This window comes from Grampus griseus (genome assembly GCF_964374135.1).
Source record: "Grampus griseus genome assembly, chromosome: 5".
In the NCBI taxonomy this organism is placed as follows: Eukaryota; Metazoa; Chordata; class Mammalia; order Artiodactyla; family Delphinidae; genus Grampus; species Grampus griseus.
Genome location: NC_138998.1, coordinates 24,876,282 through 24,897,288, shown reverse-complemented (window position 1 = coordinate 24,897,288; position 21,007 = coordinate 24,876,282). Strand labels below are relative to the sequence as shown.

Below are 21,007 nucleotides of genomic sequence, written 5' to 3'. Positions count from 1 at the left end.
ACATGCATGCCACAACCAAGAGTCTGCATGCTGCAACTAAGTCCACACACTGCAACTAAAAGATCCCGCGTGCCGCAACTAAGACCCAGTGCAGCCAAAATAAATATTAAAAAAAAGAAATAGTTTTTGCTTCTGCTATCCACGAATATAGTTGCAGAAGTCATGTTTGTTTGACATTCTAGGAAGTGTCATCAGGCTGAGAGAGTCTTCTTGGAAAGAGCTCATATTTCTTAGATACTAAAGTCAGCAGGTCATACACGGGAGGATGTGGGAGAACGTGATTGTCCTCAGGAAGGCTTGGATCTATTGTGTTGCTTCCAGACCAGCTACACCATGAATTACAATATGCCAGAGAGAATCTCTGGTAAAATATTAATGGGTCAGCCTGAGAGGGTGATGCTGGAACTCTGATTCCACATTTCTTGTTTCTCTTTGACATTCAACATACTGAATATAGGAGCTTCTAAGAGTTAGTGCAGCTACATCATTCTTACTTGGATGACTGAAACAGCTTTCTGTTTGTGTATGATTTCCACTCTCTCTAATCAATTCTCTGCAATGCCACCAGTTTTCATTTTGAGAGCCAATAACCCCTACTTAATTAAAATCATGTAATAGCTCCTATGAGAATAGCTTTTAGGGGTATCTTCACATCCTGATCTTTCTTGCTCCGAAGAACATCGCTCCACATGAATGGGCCTTGGCAGCCATGTTTGTGTTAGTTGATGTTAATTGCTTACATGGAGGTGGACACCTGATACAAACTTAGCCCATCTGGAATGGAGATGGAGAGATGCTAGTCCGAGGCTGGTTGCTAGAACTAAAGCAATGTACAAAGGGAATATGGAAGGCTTGAGTGATAAACAGAAAGGCAGAGATAAGACTGGAGAAGTTAGGTATCTATGTTTCTGACAGCTTTCTTGCTCTTGGCCCAAGCCCCTTTGAAGCTCAGCCGTGTTTCTGCTTTTGGATTCTAGGTGGTTTCTGTACATCCTGGACTACGAGAGAAGTCCCTGCAGGCCTTCTTTTAGGTATGAACTATGAGGACTGACTGCCAGCCCAGAATATGGTTGTTTCTTAAGAGCCTACCTTTGATAGGTCCAAATTTCCTCATCAACCCACAGTCCAGCAGGGGTGGCCCCTCAAGGTGACCTGTCCCCCACCCCCAAATATAGATGTCGGAGCAAAGACCTGATCTACAGAGAGTCACAGACACTATAGAGCCCACGGCCCCATGGAGAGGAGACAGAGAGTGAATTGGAAGGTGACACCTCGACTAAGGTTCAGTTCCTGAGAAGCCTGCTTGGATTCTCTGAGATAGCCCCATATTCTTACAGCAAATTTCCTTTTCTTAAGCTAGCTTGAGTGGGTTTTGGTTTGTTTAGTTTTGATTTTCAAGTAAAAAAACTGACACCAAGGTTGGGGGAGCCCAGTGATGCTACAGAGTTGGGGTAGACAGGGGTGGTTACTGTGGGGGGCTGGCGGTCTGGGGGATGAAGTGGAAAAGCAGCTGGCGATGTCTCCACTGGTGATCCCAGGCCTCGTGCCTTCTGCTGGATGAAGGTGGCCCAACACCGTATCAGAATGTGACCACTCCTTGGGGTCTTGAGTAAAAGTACAACAGTAGAGACAGACTCAGGTTGAAGGGGCAGAGCTGGAAGCAGATTTAGTAGGTAGAGATTGTCTTCCCTCTTTAACCCTTTCTTTCCAACTCCTTCCCACCCCTACCATAGAGAGATTTTTGGTAATACGCATAATAATGCATTGGAGTTATATTGTGAGACATGGCCAATTAGCAAGATGTTAGTATTGTAGGTTCCCCAGTCTTATGAGTAAGAATTAAAGCCTCTTCCAACATGGCTCTGTAAGAACCTTCCCCTTGGTAGAAAAGATAGAGGGGATCAATGGCAGGGAAAAGGAAGAACAGAAAGAGAAAAGTCTCCCAGATGCCTAAGAGAGGCATGGGGACTCTGCATGAATTGAATACTGGAGAGGGACTCAGTGGGAAAAGCATAGAGGTAGTTGGCACCATACAGGACTCTGTGTGTTTGGGTACATGTGACAAATCCTTATTTACTAACATCTGTAATATACCTGCTATGTACCCAGTGCTTTAAACATATTAACCATACAAGGGGTGTTGTTTTCTTCCTTTAGGAGATGAAGAAACTGAGGCGTAGGTATTACATAACTTGCCAGTCCTAAAATGAGAATGATTTATTTACAATTAGAAGTAGAGGTAGGATCTGAACAGTGGCCAACAGAATCTATAGTCCGACTTTCTCCACCAATCGTGCTGTTTAGTTTATGCTAACTGACATAGTTTCAAAATACCAATATAAAAGGATATGGAGTTTGGGACTTCCCTTGTGGTCCAGTGGGTAAGAATCCGCCTTCCAACGCAAGGGATGCAGGTTTGATCCCCGGATGGGGAACTGAGATCCCACATGCTGCAGTGCAACTAAGCCCGTGCGCCACAACTACTGAGACTGCATGCTCTGGAGCCTGCGTGCCACAACTAGAGAGAAGCCTGCACGCTGCAACTAGAGAAGCCTGTGCACTGCAACAAAAGATCCCACATGCCTCAACGAAGATCCCACGTGCTGCAACTAAGACCCGACACAGCCAAATAAGTAAATAAATACTTTTTATAAAAACTTGCTAAAAAAAGGATATGAGGTTTAAGTGAATACTGTAATGTTTCTGCTTTTAATATCACTGCAAACATACAAGAACAAACAACTTATGAAATCATTCTCAAAGGTTTAATTAAAATCCATATATCATTTAACATGTATAGATGTTTAAACTCTTTCAGTGATTCATATATTTTAAAATCCTTTTGCACATTTTGAGGCTAACTTCATGCTAGAAATCTACAAATGTACAGCTTAACACAAAAATACATTCAGAGTCCATTCCAATGCAAGTTTAAAACACTTTAATTGAAGACAATGTAAAGATATTTATAAACCAAAAACTACAAAATGAGCACATAAAAGTCTTCCCTTTTGAACTTTTAATAAAATACTGCTCTGTATAAGATCTAATGAAAAATTCCGGTTACTTATAAAATACTTATGTGAGGAAAGAAAGGAATTAAGATATATATATGTATGAGTTATACTTACTTACATTGTTTAAAAGAACAAAACGTTGGAACACTCTGATGATATAGTACACTATCTATTACTCATATATCAAAATAGATGAAAACACTCAAAGAAGCAACTGGGTGCAGGCAAAAGAAAATGTATGACACTTCAGGCAAAAAAAAGCCCCCAAGCTCCAAAACAAACAAAAAAGTCCTTTAACTGTAAGGGAAAGAAAGGAATAAGAGAACTTAAAGCAAACTGAGGACCAAATTCTCATTCTTTATGAGAAAACAGTATGAGGATTTGGCTCAAATTACTAAAACATCTACAGAAATTTAATTATTTGGCCTGGGCAATTTAATAGTATACCAATTGCTGAAATAATAGCAATAGGTGTACTGTTGAAAAAAAATTAATTTTTACAGGTTTAACTACGTAAAACTTTATCTGTTGGAAACCAGAGTCTCCATCATGAATTGCACTTGAGATGGCTGAATGCGATTGAGCAAGGCATTACTGCTGGTTCACTCTCTCTCTCTCTCTCTCTCTCTCTCACACACACACACACACACACACACAAAGCAGCTATGGATTGGTGATATTCTTAACTATGAAAACTATTTTATACCTGTTTTTTTCTCTCCTTCTAAACAAAGGATAAGTGGTGCTGGAGTTAAGTCAGTGAAACTTCCACCTGCCCCCATTCTGTCTGTCTCGCCGCTGTCTCATACTGCTCCCTGGCAGAAGATGGAGTGGTCTGATGGAAATCTGAACCAGCTCTGTCTGAAACACATTCATTTCTGGAATTTTAAGCATTATCCTAACTAGGAAAGGAAGCTCCTGCAAAAAAACACTGTTTCACTGACAAAACTTATGAAATAAGAACACTGCCAGTTTGAGTTCTATATCACTGTCTCTAAAAAAAATAAGGGAATTTCTGTGATTCATTTCTTTTTAAAGGTTGAGAATGTCTGTCATGGTCATTTCTCTCCAATAAATTAATTCTCCTCCACAGTAAAAACACAATTTGGAAGCCAGATGGTACTAAGAAATATAGCAAACTCAAAAAGCTGGGAGATTGTACACAGTTGCTTTAAAAAAGAGGCTCTGGACAATGAGATGAAGCATATTACAATGAACTTCAAAGGACAGCTGGACAGTCCTAGCTATCTTAAAGGTAAAAATTAGACAACCACTATGAAAATGTATGATTTATTAATACAAATAAAACAGATGATTTAAAAGTGAGTGAATACTAATATGTATAAAATAGATAACTAATAAGAACCTGCTGTATAGCACAGGGAACTCTACTTCACTTTGCTGTACAGTAGAAACCAACACAACGTTGTAAAACAACTATACTCCAATTAAAAACAAAAAATCATAAAAAAAAAGTGAGTGAATAGAAAAGACCCTGCAACTTATCTATTTCCTTGAGCTAGAAAGATATAGTCTAAAAATGCAGTGTTGGATGGGTCTTATTTAACTGTTTCCTTCTTCCAACTGCCTCCCTCTCTGACCCCTCCCCCCAAAACCTAGATTAGTTTGAAAAATATCAGTCTAAAACCAAAGCAAGTACCTGATTATAGAAAAGGAAATAAAAAACAAAAAACCTGCATCAGGAGTTTTTCATCTCTCCCACCAACAGGAAAAAAAGATCTCCTTATCTTTTTAGTTCTAAAAGAACTACTTATCCCTCTGAACAGCAAGGAAAGTCTTAAACTGAAACCAAGATACAGAGGTGAAATTAATTTTTCAGGCAACTGAGTCTCAGACGTTTAAGACGTGAGTCTACATGATGTTTCAGTCAATTAATACAGTCTATCTGTAAAATTATAAAGCTCAGGTAATGTAGGAAATGGTGAAAAGGAACAATGAGACTGAAGGACCAATCTTCAAAATTCACTTAATTTGCTCAAAAAAAAAAAAGAAAAAAAACTTTATTGAACAAAGATATTTAGAAATAATGTTTCAGTGAGGAGAAGAAGGTTTAAATAGATTTAACTGCTCTTAGTACGTGGAAACATGAAGTATTTTGGGGAATCTGATCCTCTGTGCCCTGTACAGCCCATGGTTTCCACAGAAAGGCCACAACAGATTCAACAGTTGAATGGGCGTATTTCTAAACTTCGGGGTATTCTGAGTCTGCACCATCCAAAAAAGGAAAAACTGTAAGTTTCCCAGTCTATTAGTGGATCTAGTCTCCTCAAGATTGTCATGAGAGATTAAAAACAGTCTCTGCCTCTTACATCCTCCCCAGAGAGGGCACATCTACTGCTCTCAGGTCCACATTTAGAATAGGTGTACAAGGTGAAGAGAACATAGATGAATGCCTGACACTATCTAGTCATTATGGAGCTCTCTCCCATTTTAATCTCTCTTTAGTCTTGACTTTTAGAATAATACATTTTTTAAAATGAGAAGAAAGAATGAAAAGAAAACACTTTTACTGCCTATCCACCTAGAATTGTCAGCTTGCTTTGCTTGAATACTGAGGAAACATCCGTATATGGGTTCAGCGGCACTGTGCTTACCGAAATTTCTCTTGGAGTTTTCAGAAGACGGCACGTGCTCCTTCTTCTGGGCTTTAAAAAAGATGTGGGCTGTACATTGTTTATAGAGTGGTCACAGAGCAATGATGAGTGAGGCAATTCTTGAATGCTGGAGTTTGTAAAGTTACATAAGGTGAAAAATATTATACACTTTAAAGTAGTAAGAGGTTGACATAATCTTACCGTCACAATTTAACTTTTTTGTATTGTATGCCCCAAACAGATGTTCCCTTAAAAAAAAAAAAAAAGGTCGTGAGGCAATAAGGACAAACACTGAGAATTACTTGAGCCTCATTACTCAAGATCCCATTACAGAGAAACAAATATTCCCCAAAAAAGAAATTCTGGGAACCAATGAACATCTGAATCTAGGAAAATTAATAGAAAATAAAATCACAGAAACTCACATGACTGTGATAAATGACAGATAATGAACATTTATCTCTTACACTAAAGGCACGACTAATATACAAATATCCTATTAACATTTAGAGAAACTCTAACATTTAGCAGTTAGAGAAAGAAATCCATTTAATTCAGTACTAGCATTTTTAAAAACAAACAAAGACTCATAGCAGAGTTTTCAATGAGCCAAATGAAACTAAATATAATCATAATCAGTTCCATACAAAGATTGTTGTTCGTACTTTTAAAAAAGTATGATAACTTACTTCCTTAAAAATACAAGCATATCACAAAAATGAAAGCACAAACATATATATAAAAACTCAGGCCCTGGTACCACTGAGACATTTTCATAAACTCTAAAATAATTTCAACAGCTACAGCTTGAACAATACACACCCACAAGTGACATGCAAAGACAAAACGCCAGAGTCCCTGGGCAGTTCAGCATAAAGCTAAAAATATGGAACGAGAATGAGACGGGCACTTGTCATATAAATAATGTACAGTATACACTGATGGTGCCTGTGCACACCTTGTTATTTTTAAAAAATTTAGAATTTCATCAGTTCCAGGAAGCACTACACATGGACCAACAACGGAGCTCTCATGTATGTTTAAGTAAGCAGGTAAAAAGCTATACAAATTGATAACACAATTTATTTTAATTAACATGATTAATATTTTGTACTTTATTCTATTAGAAGATTAATTTGTAATCATTATACCCTGCAGATTTTGAAACTTAATTTTATTAGAAATTACTAATGCTGGTTCTTGAATAATCTAAAAAATTGTAATTATTTACTCAAATCTAGATTGCTATTTATAATTCTAAGCAGTTAAATGAAATATTCTGATCAGTATTCTGAAGTTGCTTTGGTACAAAATTGAGAATAAAGCAAAACTGGCAGCACCACCACAAGTGTGATCACTTCACAACAGGTCCAAAGGACCCTCAGATATAATAAAACCTAAGTTAAAATACCTATAAATAAGAGCCATTCTCCTGACACTTCTGTTACATCATTAAAAAGAGAAATAAAATCCACATTCAGTAAATTATACTTGAGGCCCAATTTTCATGCTCCATTTAATTATCCCTCAATGATAGTGTAAAAAATGTTTATAATTATTGCAATATGATGTCTAATTCATAGTTTAGGATGCTTCTAATGATGAGGCCAATGATTAGAGTGGTACATCTGAATGCTTAGTCCGTTGATATTATTTTAAAACAAGGTTGAATTTAGTCTTTTTTTACAGCTTTATTGAGGTATAATTGATGTAAAACAAATTGCACATACTTAAGATGCACAATTTGATGTATAGTCTTTTAAATAGCATGAAAAGTGCCTGACAACTAAAAATTTAAAAAATTTTAATTGAAATATATTGTTTTAAAATAGTACACTGTAATTTTTTATGAGACACAGATATGGATTTATAAAAAGGTGGGAGGAAAGGAATGAAATTAACTTAATTCCAAGTACAATTTATTCAGAAGGTTTAGAAACTCCAAAATTGACAGCCAGTTTTCTTGATTTTCTTCTTGAGGAGCTTGGTGTTGATTTATGGTGAGACATACTATGGCCTGGGGAGGCAGCTTCAACTTGAAAAGGAGACGCAAGTTGAGTAATCTGAGGGGACTTGAAGGAAGCTGATAAACTCTCCTGTGGAATCACTTTGGTGACATCAGAAGATGCTGACTGGCTAGTCTGAAGTAGGGTGGCTTGACAACTCTGGGCATCCTTGTTCTCAAAATTCTTTTTGTTTGCAACCCTTTTTTTAGTTACCTTTGAGGAATAAAAGCATCATTAATTAACAATGTAGACCAAAAAAGCTAGTGTCAGAAAATACCATAAACCATGCTGCTAATACTTGTCAATCACTGCTGACTTGTGACTTCCACTTATAACCTCCAAACCAGACTTTAGAAATTCAAGGAATATGGTTACAAATAAAATATTTAAAAATTATCCATAACTTAAATATAAAGAAAATTGATATTCCTGATTTTAAATCCCTTTGTTCTAGAAAAGGATGTTATTACTTGTTGCAATTATTATTATCTATTAGAACACAAACTCAGATAGCAGGGAACAGGTCAGACTGGTCACCACTGGTCAAAATATATTCTCAGTACCCAGACCAGTACTGAATGGACCTCTAGTTGGCACTGAATAATTACTGAATAAACAAAATTTTATCAATGGTCTTTGAGCAGTGAGAAACTAATTCTGTTAAAAAAATATAATAATTCTCTTTCAGGTCTCACCTGTAGAGGTATGAACTGATTGTGCACACCAGCTGGCATTCCTCCAGCCATGGGCATGGTCCCAGCATATGAAGTATGATGGAAGGGCTTCCCAGGAACTGGCACTGGTGGTGCCCATGGCATTGAGCCAAAGAGATGAGATGATGAGGGCATTATATTAGCTGTTAAAAATTATGGAAAAGCTGTTTTAGTAAAATGGTATCATAAAAGCCTTGAAATTTAAGACCTCCTTCTGCTACCCTTTTTTGGCTTTTTTTGCTTTGGCAAAGGGCACATACACTTAACTTCTGATTACCCTTGCTTACAACGTTCAACCTCAGGAGCCCCTTAAGGACTGTGAATCATCTACAGAAGTCAGCTTATCATTATGCTGTCTGGCCTACGAAGGCCAATAGTACCATATACTGATATAAGCTTTAGGAATATTTGTAATAATATTTTAAAAAATAATAAAAGGGTCATGAAACTGTCCCTTGGGGGAGAAAAGCCAGGGCACAAAGAGAGAAATCTTAAGAATCTCACCTGCCCCCAATGCTAAGTTGCTTCCATAGTGATCCCAGCCTACAAAAAAACCAAAAAAGCTTAAGTCTTGAAATCTGATCACTTTCATATAACAGTAGAATCTTTCTCCCTATTCTAATATTTGTAATTCAAGAATTTTTAAAAAATTTACATTTTCTTATTAAAAGCACATTGAATCAGTGGTTCCCAAGACTGATTTGTGTATCTGAATCACATAGGGAGCTTATGAAATACAGATTCCTGGGCAAGGCTCCAGACCTAGTCCATCAGACTCTGAGAGGCCCAGTAATCTGTATTGTTAATAAGCTCCACAGGTGATTCTTCCACAGTCAGCACCAGTGCAACATTTGGGAACTACTGCATTAAACAATGACAATTGAGACACCAGCACATTGCCACCAAAGAAGGTATGTACTGTGCTCAAACCTTCTTTTTAAAGAGATAAAAAGGCAGCCAGAATTATAAGACAGTATAGCTTAACTAAAACTCAGCTACTTAAAAAATGTTTGGATCAGGAGAGAAGAATCATAATATATTTCAATGTTATGAATTACACATGTAAAAATTCCAGGATAAAGAACAGTCTTAATACGAAACACAATAGTAAGATTTAGAAAGTTAAGTGCAAGTTTGGTGGCAGTTATAAGACTAAGAAGACCTATTTAAAAGATGCTATAGTAATCTTATGCATAGGTCAACTCAACCATTTCCCCAAATCACTGTCCTAAATATAAAATATATTTTTCTCCATTGGGACCCTTTCATACCGTAAAGTGGAAATCTATAAAATAACGTTAAAATCTTAATCTGATGCATAAGTTGTTTTCTCCTGATTAACATTCAAATCTCATGGCTTTTATATCATATATTATTATTGGAACACTGGAGAGCACAAAACCAAAAGAACTCCAATTAAACTTTAAAATTCTTGGTAGGTATGAATACACTAATAAACATGATATAATAATGAACGTAAACATAATAATCAACATTAAAAAGGTAAAATATCAAGCTATAAAATATCAATAATAAATGGGAAAACAATCATTTCTTTTAGATAATATATTCTCATAAGACAAATCCTTTTTGAGAGAAGCTTGTGGGTAGACCTTTAGGTAACCTGCATGAACTAATTACTTAAAATTAATTGATATATAGTTGCTGGATTCATTTTTGAAAGTGAAAAAGTAGTTAAATTAGATTTTCCAGGTTATAGTGGACTTACTACCTTGAGCTACATGAAAACTTCAGATCCACTGTGTCATAAAGATTTTATGCCTACACATTGTTTATACAGGCAAAGGAACGCCAGTGTAGTACAGTAACAAAACTGTGGGCTTTGTAATTAAGATATATTTGCTTTTGAATGCTACTACTGCTACTTAGTAACTTATGACCTTAGACAAATTGCATTTTTAAACAAATCAAAGTAAAGATAATTATACACATACATATTGTAATAAAAAGGGTTTTCAACATAATATAGCAGTCATCCGGTCCATCCCAGGTTTAACTGTTTTAGCTGTTTATTTCCAAACTGTTCAATAATTTGCTTATACTGCTAGTTGATTTTTCAATTTTAGGCATTTTTAGACTTCCTGTTATGATAGATCAAAATTCAGTTCTTTCATACCACCCCTCACTACTTACCCTGTCCTCCCAATGTAAGTATATTACAATGTTTGTTTAAAATTATAAAGTGTTTATGATATGTGACTGTATAAATATTATTACTGCAAAGCCAAGTAGGGTACTCTGATTATGTTTCTTTTTTTTGGTAAAACTTAAAAAAAAAATTCTTTTAAGAGTAATTATCTTTTAAAAGCTCTTTAGTCTTCTATGTACCTATCCTTAATGTGAGAGAATATTAAGAAACATACATAGAGTGAGCTCAAAATCCCCTCCGCTCTTCATTTCCCTCATCACCAAGGGCAGTTTCTTTCAAATCCACAGCTTCTTATTCCCTTCATCTCTGTTTTTTCTTCCCACACCTCCCCCAACTCCCTACAACCAACCCCCGCCCCCCCATCCCTGTGTTTTTGATGTCTACCTTAAACCCAAACTCATGCGTTGGCAGCTACTGGGCTGCCCAAAACGGAGAACAGTCCTACTCTATCTAGCCACACTAGAGACTGTAGGAGGGCAAATGGTATTTTTAGATGAACCTGCAGACTCTGGTTTCAGGCTTACTTCTCACAACTCCTTAAATTACCTAAGCATTTAGGTAATTTTTTTTGTTTCCTCAAAATGATGCTTCTTAAAAGAACTTTCCAAAAACAATATAATTCAATAACTAATATTGAAAAGAGCAAAATACCTTACCAGTAGGTTGGGGAAAAACTGGAGGAATGGTTCCAGGTGGTACAGCAGGAGGATAACTTGGAAATATTGGTGGAGGCAAAGGGAAATTCACTCCTAAGGAGCCCTATGGAAGTATTTAAAAGTTATAAAACAATGCAACAAAAACATCCAGAGGGATTAATTAAAGAGTTAGTAGAGAATTCATGGACAGTTCTCACCAATTGTTGTAAAGCAAAAAGTGCAGCTTTTTCCTTGGCTTCATTTTCAGAATGGCACTGTGGCCCATGTACCAGTAAGCCGTTAGATAATTTTACCTGGCAAACTGTCATTGTCTAAAAAAAAGAACATGAATGGTTATGAAGTTATCTGTCCAGGAAGTTGACCTCCTCCTCCAAAGCTTAGTTTAAACAAATGGAATAATTTCATCTAACATTTTGTAAAAAAAAATTTAAGAATTCAAAAAGGGACTATCAGCTTAAGTTCTGGTTTATGATGCAAAAACTACAATTGTTGCCTTATCTTTCAATGTTTACAAAGTTAAAATGATCTCTAAGCTAGCTGAAGGACCAACCATCATAATGTAAATGAAAGCCAGCAAAACTTTCTTCTTTATATCTCGGATCAGGAAACTAGGTTTTCTACTTGTTTTGTATGTAAGATTTTATTGGAACACAGCCAAGCCCACTCTTATGTATCACCTATGGCTGTTTTCATACTGGAATTGTAGAGGTGAGTAGTTGTGACAGAGACGATATGGCCCACAAAGCCTAAAATATTTACTATCTGGCCATTTATAGAAAAAATCTGCTGACCCCTGCTTTCCACCATCCTTTACAAAGCACATATTTCGCTAATATGAATTAACTGCTAAAATTTAAAAGACTCAGAGGTTCTGACTGATTTTATATTTACATTTAAATGATAACTCTTTACAGTATGCGCTTTTCTTTTATAAAAAAGATTTAAAAAAATGTTCCTTTTTCAAAAGGTAGCCATTTTTATGTAGTATTATTAGTTTAATCATGCTTTCTGCTTTAGGTGAGAATGTGTCAAGAATCTGGATGTAAAAAGGAGAAAACAGCCTTCCTGCTGTGGTTCTCAAGGTGCAGTATGGGGATCCTGGAGGTCCTTGAGTCCCTTTCTGGGGATCCTTGAGGTTCAAACTGTTTTTATTATAATATGAAAATGCTATTTGCCCTTTTCACTCTCATTTTTTCATAAGTATACAGAGAACAAAAAGTTCATTGATATAATTTCAGATTCTACATTGCACTAACTTTTAAGGAAATACCATGTTTTAATGTAGTATCAAAGAATATCCAGTTATATGAAAAGGCTATTAAAATTTTCTTCCTTTTTCCAACTATCTATTTGTGTGAGGCCAGATTTTCTTCATATATTTCAACCAAAATCACGTATTACAAGAGATTGATAGTAAGAAGCAGATATGAGAATCTAGCTTCTCTATTCAGCTAGAAGATGGATAAGACTTGCAAAAATGTAGAGCAATGTGACTCTTCTCATTAAATTTTTTTTGAAGTCTTTTTTTTTTTTTTTTTTGTGGTACGCGGGCCTCTCACCGTTGTGGCCTCTCCCATTGTGGAGCACAGGTTCCGGACGTGCAGGCTCAGCGGCCATGGCTCATGGGCCCAGCCGCTCCGCGGCATGTGGGATCTTCCCGGACCGGGGCACGAACCCGTGTCCCCTGCATCGGCAGGCGGACTCTCAACCACTGCGCCACCAGGGAAGCCCTCGATGTCATTTTTAATTAACAACATTAAAAATTTTTTTCAGTTTTAATTTTTAATTTGGTAAATAGGGATATAACACAAGTAAACAAAAGTTCTTTGGGGTCCTCAAAAAAAAGATGGGGAGTTTCTGAGACCAAAAAGTTTGAAAACTGCTGCTAGAGACCAAGATCCCTAGCTCTATCAGTCTGAAGAATCTTGCGAGGCTACCTGCTGCCCAGTTCCTCTACCAGTTTCTCTGAGGGGTCTGGTTATGCATAAATGGAAGACCCAGAGTGAGAGGTATTAATCTATGCTGCTCATAAAGTCAAAAAAATCAGCTCCACTATATTATTTCTAGCCAAAGATTTTCAGTCAATTTATTTAAGCTCAGTGTTCAATAAGTTATGTAAATGGAAGAACAGTAATATACAATACCTGTGGTGTTCTCAGAAAGGAGAAATCTGGTTGTGGCATTCCAACAAGTGAACAAATTCGAGAAAGTTCAGTTACTGGTGTGGACACAGGAGGAATCTGGCTGGCAGCAGGCCAGCACACACTGTCCACAGACTGAATATTATGGTACTCACTAGCACTGTGAGGCTTGTTCATATAAGATGCTGCCAAAAAAGAGAAAAGGACATATCCACATTAAATGATATCTCAAACTATGCAATTATGGCAGGGCTTTACAGAATAGCAAGGAGGACATTGTTAAAAAGTGAGAAGAGGAATCTCCCATGAAGCAAATATAAGAACTATTTAGTTTTGCCTAAAATGACTAAATTCAATGAAGATTTTAGATGATTATGATTAATTACTGATATATAATTAAGACAAAGATTTAAAAATGTAAGTAGATGACTGCCAAAAATTAGCATTGTGAGAGATTAATGACTACTTAGTTATTCACAGGCAAAATCTAAACATGCAAATGGCTTTCTTGAGCTGATTTACAATTAATTCTTAAGTTCTGAGGCTTTAGCTTCAGTCTTCTCAAAATTCCATCCTATTTTCTGAGACACATGGATGAATGTTTCTTTTGATCTAAAATAATGCTTCTTAAAAGTTTTTCTGAAATTAAGTCTTTTAAGTGCCTTTATTATGCTATAAAAATTCTGAAAGTTCACATTCTTTATAATCAACAAACTCACCAACAGAACAAAAAGCACACCTCAGTGAAGAATGAATCTAAACCTCTTACTGTTATAGATTTAAAAAAAAAAAAAAAGTGGGCTTCCCTGGTGGCGCAGTGGTTGGGAGTCCGCCTGCCGATGCAGGGGACACGGGTTCGTGCCCCGGTCCGGGAAGATCCCATATGCCGCGGAGCGGCTGGGCCCGTGAGCCATGGCCGCTGAGCCTGCGCGTCCGGAGCCTGTGCTCCGCAGTGGGAGAGGCTACAGCAGTGAGAGGCCCGTGTACCGCAATTAAGTGGCTTGCCTGAAGTCACACATTAGTTCTGTTACATGAGCTGGATTCCGAGTTCTTGACTCTAAGGTAGATGATATTTTTTACTATGCTGAAGTATAGTAAAAGTTACTTGCTTTTGACAGTGGGACCATATTTATCCAATATTGTTTTAAAATTTTATTTTGCTCTATTTCAAGAGCATATCTGTCCCTAGGATAAATATTGTTTCCTGATAGTTACTGGAATTTTAAATTATTTATCCCAATACTCAGTGGAGTATAAATGAAGTTAGGCTCTGATTTTGATACTTAATAAATGCAGATTACCTTATTTCAAAATGTTTTTTACCTCTCTGAGAAACTTCTGTCCCCAACCTACTTTTACATGAGTCATTTTTCCTGGTAGGCTTTTGCAGATAATTACAGTCAAAATATTAAAATACAGGGGATGCAGAAGGTAGGGGTAATGATGGACATCTACTGAAATCCAGCTATGTGCCAGATGTTATGCTATAGGCTTCTTAGACTTTAGGTAAGTGCCCACTTTCCAGCGTGTGCCTCCATTAATTATTTTAAATTGATTTTACAGCTTCTCCTATTTTTATGTTGGTCAAGTTATTTTAACGTAATACTAATATCAATTATTCGCACCTATGATGTGTCAGACACAGTGCTAACTGCTTTATATATGTCATACAATTATCACAACCGTCATTTGCAATGTTATTTTGTAGATAAAAGAATTTATAGAAAAGTTAAGTAATGTATTTAAGTTACATAATCATTTTTAAATTACTGAGAAAAAGCTAAAATGTGAAAACCTTTCCAGGTTTGGGATCTCCAGAATGAGTATCTGTAATAGTATAATTTAAGTAGTCACAAGGAGGGACTTCCCTGGTGGCGCAGTGCTTAAGAATCTGCCTTCCAATGCAGGGGATGCTGGTTCGATCCCTGGTCAGGGAACTAGATCCCACATGCATGGAGCCTGCTGGTCGCAACTAAGCAACACACGTGCCACAACTAAGGAGCTGGCGAACTGCAACTTAGCAGCCCACCTGCCGCAATTAAGACCCGGTGCAACCAAAAGAAATAATAAAATAAAATAAATAAAATTAAATTAAAAAAATAAACTTATTAAAAAAAAGAAATACTGAAAAAACGTCACAAGAAGACATTTAGGGACTACAGATCTATTGGTTACATAGTTACACTGTTATATAAATGACACAAGTATAAAATTATACTCTTATTTGTTACACTTTTTTTTTTTTTTTTTGCGGTACGCGGGCCTCTCACTGCTGTGGCCTCTCCCGTTGTGGAGCACAGGCTCCGGACGCACAGGCTCAGCGGCCATGGCTCACGGGCCCAGCCGCTCCGCGGCATGTGGGATCTTCCCGGACCGGGGCACGAACCCGTGTCCCCTGCATTGGCAGGCGGACTCTCAACCTCTGTGCCACCAGGGAAGCCCACGTTACTCTTAATTATACTTAATTATCTTTAAAAATCACATGATTAAAAAATAAATGAACTAGATTTTTGAAGTGATTGGTCATTAGTACTAGTACTTAGCTTACTTACTTAATTTCTTACTTTGTTTAGGCTGTGAGGAAGATCCATATTCATCTCTTCTACTGGAGGAAACAGTGACCTCATTACCAAATTGTTTCATCTCATTCTTATGGTCCACAGTGTCAGAGCCATCAATTTTTAGAATTTCTTTAAGCATCCGAGTTCCCTTCTGTTTTGAAAATGATTGGTATGGCGATAGTAGGGATAAGGGAGAAAAGTTAAAAGCTACAGACCTTATTGATGTTTCTTTTAATAAGTTCCATTGTTAAAAATTATGATGATAACTACATTCAGATAGAGAATAAGGAAAATAAGAGTTGAAAAAAAAATTCACATTTCCTGGCAAAGAAACAATACTTATCATTCTGCTTAACTTTTGACCAAATTGTCTAGTGGCAATGTTTGAAAAGCAAGGGAGCTATGGTGGCTAAATTGCCCAGGGCAGCCCGATCTTTCTCACAGGATGACAATAATAATGCCACACACCAGTCTACATAAGAGAAAGTGTTTTAACTGTTGCACAGGGTATGTGTGGCTAACAGTAATGAAATTACCATAGTGTACAAGCTCTTACAAAATACGAACCATAGCAAATGACTGTGGTGACAAATGTTCTTCGCTTGGAGGCTCTTCATGATGAGATGACTGTACTTCATTTTCTTTGGAGATATTCAAGGATGCTAAGAAGTTCTCAATTCCAGGATTAGGCTAAGAGAATAAATATTTTGTGCATGAAGATGAAAGTACAAGGACACGAAAATAGCTCAGAGTTTTATGTACAAAAATGATCATTTAATTTTCACTCAATCTTCTTCCCAGGTGTTAAAGTTTGGGAAGAGAACTTGTATAAACCAGTCTTTTAGCTTATCAATGGCATTTGGATAACTAGTTTCAACCTTTCGGTTTTCTGAGACTTCTGCACTCTCATTTCTCTTCAAAAGCTTAACATTACATTTGGCAGGCCCTTCAAACACCTGTAAGAGAGTACGAATGAGTTTTTGTGCAAATAAAATTATAATTCCGACTTAATAGTATTCTAAATAAATTGCTGCAAACTTTTTAATGTGTTATTTTCTCTTTTATACCATGAGAAAAAAGGGGGCCCATAAACTTGATGAGGGAAAAACTTCCATCTTTATTTTCATTAATTTCTAAATGAGACTTAGTATTCCCTTCAATTATGAATGTAGGCAATAAAACACAATGGTGGTGATTCTAATGGTATTTCAATATTACTGGTTTTCTTTCAAATCTTATGTATTTTACTGTAGCATTAAAACTATTATTCTGAGAAAGAGTCCATAGGCTTCACCAAAGAGGTCCACGGCACAAAGAGTTTATGAACCCCTTCTCTAGAAGAAAGGAAATTATAGCATAAGAGATGACTCTGAAAGTCATGCAATTCAACCCTTTATTGGTATCTAAAAATTAACGGGCTGAGAACCTGTTATGTGCCAAGATATCTTCTAAGGTATCTCTTTTTTTTTTTGCGGTACGCGGGCCTCTCACTGTTGTGGCCTCTCCCGTTGCGGAGCACAGGCTCCGGACGCACAGGCTCAGCGGCCATGGCTCACGGGCCCAGCCGCTCCGCGGCATGTGGGATCTTCCCGGACCGGGGCACGAACCCGTGTCCCCTGCATCGGCAGGCGGACTCTCAACCACTGAGACACCAGGGAAGCCCTAAGGTATCTTTTATAAATGTAATATATTATAGCTTATAAGAGATCTAATTTTTAAGAACTTTGTGTTATATAATATCCATATAAAATGCACGTAAGTGTACATAAATATTTTTAGACTTAAAATGTTTTTTTGACTATAAAATATATACATACTCCTTATCAAACAACAAACTATATAAAATAAAACATAAATGATCTCAGTTTCCCCCATTAACCTAACTCCACAGAATTAACTGTTAACTTTGCCATGTTGGTCCATATACTTTCATTGAATATACAAACATATTTCTACATATTTTATACATATAATGTACCCACATATATTCATATATGTAAGTATGTTTGTATGTATTTATGTATATACAGACTATATATAATGAGAGACATAAGTGATATATTTTTATCTCCATTTTAAAGATGAAGAAATTGAGGCTGTGAGAAGTGTAGTGAATTGCTCAAGGCCACCCAGCTGTTAAATGGCAGAACCAGAACTTCAGGTCTCTCTAGTTCCAAATCCTGGACTCCAGCTGTACAACCTCCCATCCAAGTGACTGACAGGCTCAGCAACCCTCCTGTCATGCACTTTATGAATCTGGCTGAAAGGGCTACAAAATTCAGTCAGATGCCACAGAGCCACCAACTACAATAAAAAGTGGGCTACTAGCATAGTGCAGGGAGATCAGCTCGGTGCTTTGTGACCACGTAGAGAGGTGGGATAGGGAGGGTGGGAGGGAGGGAGGGAGGGAGGGAGACGCAAGAGGGAAGAGATATGGGGACATATGTATATGTATAACTGATTCACTTTGTTATAAAGCAGAAACTAACACACCATTGTAAAGCAACTGTACTCCAATAAAGATGTTTAAAAAAAAAGTGGGCTACTAGAAATGTGATTTTAAGAAGCTTACCTGCCTATTTGATATTTTTTGTGACCGACTCTCAGTTTTAGGACTCTTACACTCTTCTTTAACTAGAGACAAGAAAACAGAGATTTTGTTAAATGAAATTTGCTGCACATCAATTAAATTTACCAAGTATTTACCATAGCAAGGCACTGTCTAAAAAATTCACAGAATTCCAAGGAGACAAAGGCCCTGATCTTGAGGAACTTATAATTTAGATGAGGGTGAGAAGAGAAACTCACAGATGACAACAATAAGGGAAAAAGAAAGGTGGCATCTAACTGAGCCTTGCAGGACGGCAGGTTTCCAAAGGGCAGAATAAGAGGCTAAGTACTCCAGCAAAGGAAATAATAAGAGAAAAGATAAATAATAGTAGAAGCAGAAAGCAAGGAATATTTGTAGAACTAAAAACAGACCAGTTCTGCTGGAGGTTGAGGAGTATAATGCAGCTTAATTTAACTAGAGAAGCAGGCTGCAGCCACAATCTGCAAAGGACTGAAGACTATGGAATTACACTGGTAGGCAATAGGCACAATCACAGAAAGGTTTTGAGCTGGTAGGAATCTGATCAGAATTGTGCCTTAAGAAAATTATAGTATGGCAGTGGCTTATTAGCTAGGTAGAAGGAGTAAAAGACCAAGCAGGAAGCTATTTTAGTATTCCTGTTAAGGGGAAATGATGGGAACAGAAATAAAGTGAAAAGGATGGATTAGAAAAGGAAGAAGGAAAGGGAAAAAAGAAAAGAAGGAAGGAAGAAAGGGTGGAAGAAGGGAGAGAGGGAGAGACAAAAGAGACAAAAGAGGAAAGAGAGGATGAGGAAAGAAGTAAGGGGAAGGGATGGAAGGGGGAGGGAGGGGATGGAATGAGAGAGGAAGGAAGGGACAAAGATGGGAAGGAAAGGGAAGAGAGGGAACAGAGAGGGGAAAAGAAAGGAAGAGAGGAAGGTAAGGAAGAATTCTTGCAAAAAGGAGGAAAATAAAAAGTGACACCACTGCTATTCAACATTGTACTGGTGGTTTTATCCACAGCAATTAGGCAAGAAAAATAAATAAAAGGCATCCAGACTGTATAGGAAGAAGTAAAACTATCTCTATTTGCAGAAGCCAAAAAAATTAGGGCAAATAAATAAGTTCAACAAGGTGCGAGGATACAAGGTCAATATATAAAAGTCAGTTTTATTTCTATAAATAGTAATGAACAATCTCCCCCCCCACAAAATTAAGAACACAGTTCCACTGACAATAGTATTACATAGAATAAAATACTTAGAAATAAATTTAACAAAAAAAGTTCAAGACTTGTACACTGAAAACTACAAGACATCACTGAAAGGAGTAGAAAGGCTTAATATTGCTAAATGACAGTACTACCCAAAGGGGTCTACAGACTCAATATGATCCCTATAAAAATTCCAGCTGCCATATTTGCAGAAACAGACAAGCTGATCCTAAAATTCATATGGCAATGCAAGAGACCAGAACAGACAAAATAAACTTGAAAAAGAAAAACAATGTTGGAGGATTCAAACTTCCCAATTTCAAAACTGATAACAAAGCTATGGTAATGAAGACGGTGTGTTGTTCCAAAAAGATGGCATATAGATAGGTGAAATGGCATTGACAAACTAGAAATAAATCCATACATCTATTGATTTCTGACAAGGGTGCCAAGACAATTCAATGGAGTGCAAAGAGAATTCAATGGGGAAAGAACTGTCTTTTAGCAAATAGTTCTGGGACAACTAGATATCTACATGCAAAAGAGTGAATACGGACCCCTATCTCATACCATGTATATACTTATTCAAAAATGAAAAAAGGACCTAAATGTTAGAGCTAAAACTATAACACTCTTGGAAGAAAACATAGGTGTAAATTTGTGTGACCTTGAATTAGGCAATGGTTTCTTAGATGATACCTAAAGCATAAGCAAACAAAGAAAAAGTAGAAAAAAACAGATAAATCGGACTTGATGAAAATTAAAAACTTTTGTACTTCAAGGACACTGTATAAAAAGTTAAAAGACAACCCAGAGAATAAGAGCACATATTTGCAAATCAAATATCTGCTCAGCATACAGGATACAGAATATAAAAAGAAGTCTTACAACTCAAGAATAAAAAGACAACCCAATTTTAAAATGAGCAAAGGATATGAATATATATTTCTCCAAAGAAGATATACAAACAGCCAATAAGCACATGAAAAAATGTTCAACACTATTAGTCATTAATGAATTACAAATGAAAACCACAAGGAGACCCCACTTTACATTCACTAGGATGGCTATAATAAAAAAGATGGATAATAACAAGTGTTATAGAGGATGTAGAGAAATTGGATCCTCATATATTGATGGTGGGAATGTAAAATGGTACAGCTACTTTGGAAAACAGTTTGGTAGTTCCACAAAAAGTTAAGCATAGAGTTTACACATGACTCAATTATTCCATTCATTCATATATACCCAAGAGAACTGCAAACATATGTTCACACAAAAACTTGTACATAAACATCCACAGCAGCATTATTTATTACAGCCCAAAGGTGGAAACAATCCAAA

At 36.7% G+C, this 21,007-nt stretch overlaps 1 protein-coding gene across 2 annotated transcripts in view; it reads right to left on the bottom strand.

Annotated features, from left to right (window-relative positions):
- Positions 1-2,750: 2,750 nt before the first annotated feature.
- Positions 2,751-21,007, bottom strand: part of XRN1 (5'-3' exoribonuclease 1) — a 101,051-nt gene continuing 82,794 nt past the window's right edge. Inside the window, exons 34-42 of one of the 2 annotated variants that reach the window (XM_082654226.1) lie at positions 18,452-18,513; positions 16,447-16,569; positions 15,871-16,030; positions 13,322-13,503; positions 11,375-11,488; positions 11,178-11,280; positions 8,856-8,894; positions 8,334-8,494; positions 2,751-7,851 (exon numbers count right to left, since the gene is read on the bottom strand). In XM_082654226.1, the coding sequence (XP_082510352.1) occupies positions 7,552-7,851; positions 8,334-8,494; positions 8,856-8,894; positions 11,178-11,280; positions 11,375-11,488; positions 13,322-13,503; positions 15,871-16,030; positions 16,447-16,569; positions 18,452-18,513 (1,244 nt within the window). In that variant the 3' untranslated portion in view covers positions 2,751-7,551. The remainder of the gene's footprint in view (positions 7,852-8,333; positions 8,495-8,855; positions 8,895-11,177; positions 11,281-11,374; positions 11,489-13,321; positions 13,504-15,870; positions 16,031-16,446; positions 16,570-18,451; positions 18,514-21,007) is intronic. The other variant, XM_082654227.1, reaches the window with a different exon arrangement.